At 50.1% G+C, this 4783-nt stretch overlaps 1 protein-coding gene across 6 annotated transcripts in view; it reads left to right on the forward strand.

The window, feature by feature from the left end:
- ATF7 (activating transcription factor 7) overlaps positions 1-4783 on the forward strand; it is a 66157-nt gene that overhangs the window by 58140 nt on the left and 3234 nt on the right. For 5 of the 6 annotated variants that reach the window (XM_026866931.1, XM_026866928.1, XM_026866930.1 and 2 more), the window contains one exon: positions 1892-2000. In XM_026866931.1, the coding sequence (XP_026722732.1) occupies positions 1892-2000 (109 nt within the window). Of the gene's footprint in view, positions 1-1891; positions 2009-4783 lie in introns of those variants that run through there. The other variant, XM_026866934.1, reaches the window with a different exon arrangement.

A 4783-nucleotide genomic window follows, 5' to 3' on the forward strand; every position in this document is an offset into this window, starting at 1 on the left:
CAGGCAAACAGAAACACTACTTCGTGCTCCCTCCCCTTGGAACAGGCAACTAATTCGTGATTTAAGGCCACCAGTATTAAGGTCGTCGAGGTTACGTGTAAAGGAGATGATCCTTGGAAATGGAGGGGTTTGTTTGCGGAGGTGTACAGAGGAGTTGGGAGCAGATGATGGATTCTGGGACTCACATTATTGTCGCCTGCTGGGCCAGCAGCTCATCCTCTCGTGGCCCTCCCGGGGCGCCCAGCGCCGGTCCCAGCGGAGGCAGATCAGCACCAAGTTACTGGGAGGAGGATGGAGGCAGCCCCGGCGCCGTGGGCACGGTCGGTCCCTTTTCTCCAGCAACCACGGCGCGGCCCAAGCCACCAGGAACACACACGTGTGTGTGTGTGTGTCCCCTACCCCCAGCCCCGCGTCCCCCCCTCTCCCACAAACCCATTTACAGCGATTACACTCCCATCGCATCCAAAAAAATCTGTTGCTGGGAGTTAAGTGTGTGACGAGACGGAGCTCGATCCCTTTAACCTCGGAGCTCAAGGAGGCTTCGTGTGCGAAGGTGCAATGTTTCAGGTAGCGAGAGCAGAGGGGGGAGCAGATGCCTGGAAGCAGCATGCTGTTAAAAATAAAATACATTGACAGCACGACTAAATGTCACAGCCTCCCAAGAGCTATGTTTTCCTTTGCTGAGAGCGGAGGAGGAGGAGGGAGAAGGGGGGGATTTGGAAGAGTGAAAGCGCCAAGGGGATCCACCAAGCATGGAGGTTTAGTGTTAATGTAACTGATACCTGAAAGCCAACCTTTCAAGGTGCTTTTCAAAGTGAGACTCTGCGTGCTGGGGTGACTCTGCCAGTTGACAGATTGTCAACCACAAGATGGAGAAAAGAGCCCGATCCGTGGCCGGGCCATGGTGGGGCTGGAGGAGCTTCAGGGGCTTTTCCAACCCGGATGATTCTGAGATTCTGTAATTCAAGGAGCGACACCAGCCTCAGGGGCAGAGCTCGGAGTGAGCAGGGAGGGTCTGCACCTGCAGCCCGCAGCCATACGGATTTTTTTTCCTGGAGAACTGGGTCTCCCTGGCTCTGTGCCTCCCAGCAGCGCAACGCATCTGAAAACACAGACTTCACTTCCACTGCCGTGAGCCCCCTTGTTAATGCTCTCAGCACCGGCTGATGAGGTTTGAAGGGTCTGCAGAGACTGAACTCGTGTCCGTTCTGGGCTTTTTTCTTTCACTGGTGGCCAGTGACTCATGCAGTGGATTTTTTCAATAGCACTGATCATGGTATTTTTAATCTCTTCCCAAGATAATTATAGAAACTATTTCCTCGGGCGATTTTGAAAGACAATTGACTGAGTTTCAGCTGTTTTCTCCAAACATTTCAATAGTGGAATAATGTGTGCACAGAGTTTCCAGGGGACCAGACCTGGTTCACCACAGCAGCTCACAGAGACACTGAAAGCTCGGGGTGGGGTGGGGGGAGCTCTGATCCCCCCCCCGCCCCAAGCCTGGCACGGGCTGAGCTGGTCGTACACTCAGCTTCTCGCTCGGTTTAGTTTTCCAGCAGAGCCAACAGCCCTCCGGAGTGTCTGACTCAAGCAGTTGGCATTAGCAGGAGGGCTCAGGCAAAAGTATGGCCAGGATTAGACGATTAATATAACGAGGGGGCTTTCCAGCCAGCGGTGGGGGCTGCTGGAGGGAAACTCTGCCCTCCACGTCTTCACATTAAATTCCCCAATCCCAGAAACTTTGTTTGGTGTTCTTAGGCCGGAGGCGTCTCAAATTAAACCAACAATTTGTAAGTTTGCAGGGCACATAAATTAACGTCCTGCCCTTGCTGGAGGCTGCTGTCGTGAGCGGGAGTGATGCAGACGTGCCGTGTTTGTTTTTCAATCTCAGAATGAAGTTACGCTACTGAGGAACGAAGTTGCTCAACTTAAACAGCTCCTGCTGGCTCACAAGGACTGCCCCGTCACTGCACTACAGAAGAAGACACAGGGCTATCTCGGTGAGTGATGACTTCTGCTGGTCCTTACTGCCCTTAGCTCTAAGCGGATCAACCTCAAAGGTCTCTGCTCCGTCACCTTCCAGCTCCTGCACCTGGCAGGACAGGACAGACCTTGGTCCTGTGCCCTCTGCTGATGGGGCCTCCGCAGCCCCCGTGTTGAGGAGGATCCACCCAGGCTGGACCTGAAAACCGGCACTTTAACTTGGTTTTATAAGGTCTAGGAGGCAGGCAGTGAGGGTGACCGTGGCACGAGGGAGGGAGGGAGCACATCTCCCTCCGTGGGACGTTTGACAGATCCGTGTCTCCGCTCTCCCTGGGGTGCGGGCCAGCAGCTCTCCACCCGCTCCCAGGCAGTGTGCCAAGCACTTGATATTCTCTTTGAAGTTAAAAACTATTGCTGCTCTGAAAGCGAAGCCAGAGTCAGAAAAGGCCAGACTCTATAAATGACATCATGGGGCTCTATATCTCATTCTCTGCAATTCACTTCAAATTGGCTCGGGTTTGGAAGTAAGAAGGCCTCTTTTTATCTTCTTTTTCTTTCCTTTCTTTCTTTTTTTTTTTTTTTTCCCCCCCAACGCTGCCTGTTTCATTATAATCAACCCGGGAGCTAAACATTATGTCTGGATTCTTATGTCATCTCTGCAATAACAATTCCACGCTGTGGTATTTGTGCAGAGGCTTTGGGTGGATGCTGGAGTCCCCTAGCGTTGCCTGGATTAAGGGGACGAGAGGCAGGAGAGAAGAAAAGGAAGGGGGAGAAAAAAAACAAGAAAAGGAAAGGGAAGAAAACAAAAGCGGGAGAAAACAAAACAAGAAAAGGAAAGGAGAGAAAACAAAATAAGGAAGGGAGAGAACACAAAATAAAAGGAAGAGGGGGAAAACAAAATAAGAAAAGGAAAGGAGAGAAAATAAGAAAAGGAAGAGGGAGAAAACAAAATAAGGAAGGAGAAGACAAAATAAAAGGAAGAGGGGGAAAACAAAATAAGAAAAGGAAGAACGAGAAAACAAAAGGAATGGGGAGAAAACAAAAGCAGAGAGAGCAGGCACTGTCCTTCCCGACTGCCTCCCGACTCCCATCTCCTGGGTCCCTGAAACGCTTTTCTGGGCGGTGAGGCACAAATCTGTGCTGTTCGGGGCACAGCCAGTTTATTTTCACTCATTACAGTGACTCAGAGCTTGAGTAATGTGGTCGTGAAAACCCTCGCTGTCCCCCAGCCCTTGCAGACAGGTGTTTGCTCGGTGTATAATGCAGAGAGGCAACATGATTTTTCCTGTTAACTTCCGAAGTTTACAGTTCCTATTATTATTCCTCACAGTCTGTCTACTCCAATAATAGGAATTCATCACACATCTGAATAATAAAAATGAAATTCACACCTCCCTCCCCGTGCCCCCCCCTCCCCTTCCTCGGCTGCCTTTTTTATTATTGAGATTTGTGACTAAGCAGGTCCTTAAACAAAACCGCCAGATTCCCTCGATGGAATTACAGCTGCCTCATGTACAGTTGGGTTGTTTTATTTGTAATACCTTGTAAATCTCCTTTTTGGGATGCCAAACTATTATATTGCTCTGCTCGACCTTCTCTCTCTCTCTCTCTCTCTCTCTCTCTCCCCCCGCCAAGTCACTTCGCTGCGCTCGCCGCGTCTTTCATCGCCCTGGCAAAGGCCGAGCTGAGGTTTCACAAGGGAAGACAAAACCCAGTTGGGAAAGGGGCCACGATATTCAAGCACCTGGTAGAAAAACTGAGCCCTAAAATACATTTGCTGGTGCCTTTTTTTTTTTTTTTTTTTTTTTTTTTTTTTTTTTGGTCTTTCCCGGTGTCGTGGGGTTTTTTTCCCCTCTTGATGGGGAAGAAGTATCCAAGCTCCCACCTTTATTTTGCTCTTTTAAAGGAAGGTGACCGCATCTTCCCCGTAATTCATCTCGCCAAGTGCACAGGAGGGAATTTCCTCCTGACATCTGTAGATAATGAGTGCATACCCCTAAAGAGAGAGGTCTGATTGCTCTCGCCTTGGCATTTGATAGGTCACAAATTATCCTCTGTGTTCGAAGCTCTGCCTGTGGGCTCAGTGGGCTGTTTGTGGGAGAGAATCCAAAGTTTTGGAAACCAATCCGCGTCGCTCAGAAAAGAGCACGGAAGGGAAGGTCTCTGCCTTTTGTTTGCCTCCCATCCCCTTCCATCATCCCGCTTCGAGACAGCGCAAGAAATCAAGCGAGCAAACCGTTTGCAGTGGGTTCTAATTGATTTTAATGTTCTAGAGAACAATAAAGAGCGAACCTGGTAATTTATATAAAAAATGGCAAAAATAAAACCCTGCCTTTGCAGGAGGGTTTGTGCGTCGCACGCTTCCCTCTCCGCTCACCCAACAGATGGTGAGGACTCGGAAGGAACTATTCAGTCTCTGGGCTAAATGGCCTTGAACCAAGTACCACGCCAGGAAACAACATGTAGGAAAGTTCATTTCTTATAATGAGGAGACAGATTTATTACGCTAAAGGTTACTCCGGCTCTGCCATCCTCGGTGTGCAGCCTGTGCTTTTACACCTTCTTGGCAAGGAATTCCGTCAGCCTCGGTGCTCTTCCTCCGAGGGACGGGGCCAGCCGGACCCGGCGGGTCGTTACGTCCCAACTCTAATCAGTTTTATTTCCAATTCTCACTTGCTTTTGCCAAACAGCTGCTTGAGGGGGGGCCCAGCTCGGTGGGGGGAGATGGGATTCCTGTAGGGATCAGCCTCTCCGTTCCGGGCTGCTTTGGCTGGAGAGGTGAGTGTTAAATAAATCC

The sequence above is a fragment of the Athene cunicularia genome, unplaced genomic scaffold, assembly GCF_003259725.1.
Source record: "Athene cunicularia isolate RWA unplaced genomic scaffold, athCun1 BOjh376268_part1, whole genome shotgun sequence".
Lineage (NCBI taxonomy): Eukaryota > Metazoa > Chordata > Aves > Strigiformes > Strigidae > Athene > Athene cunicularia.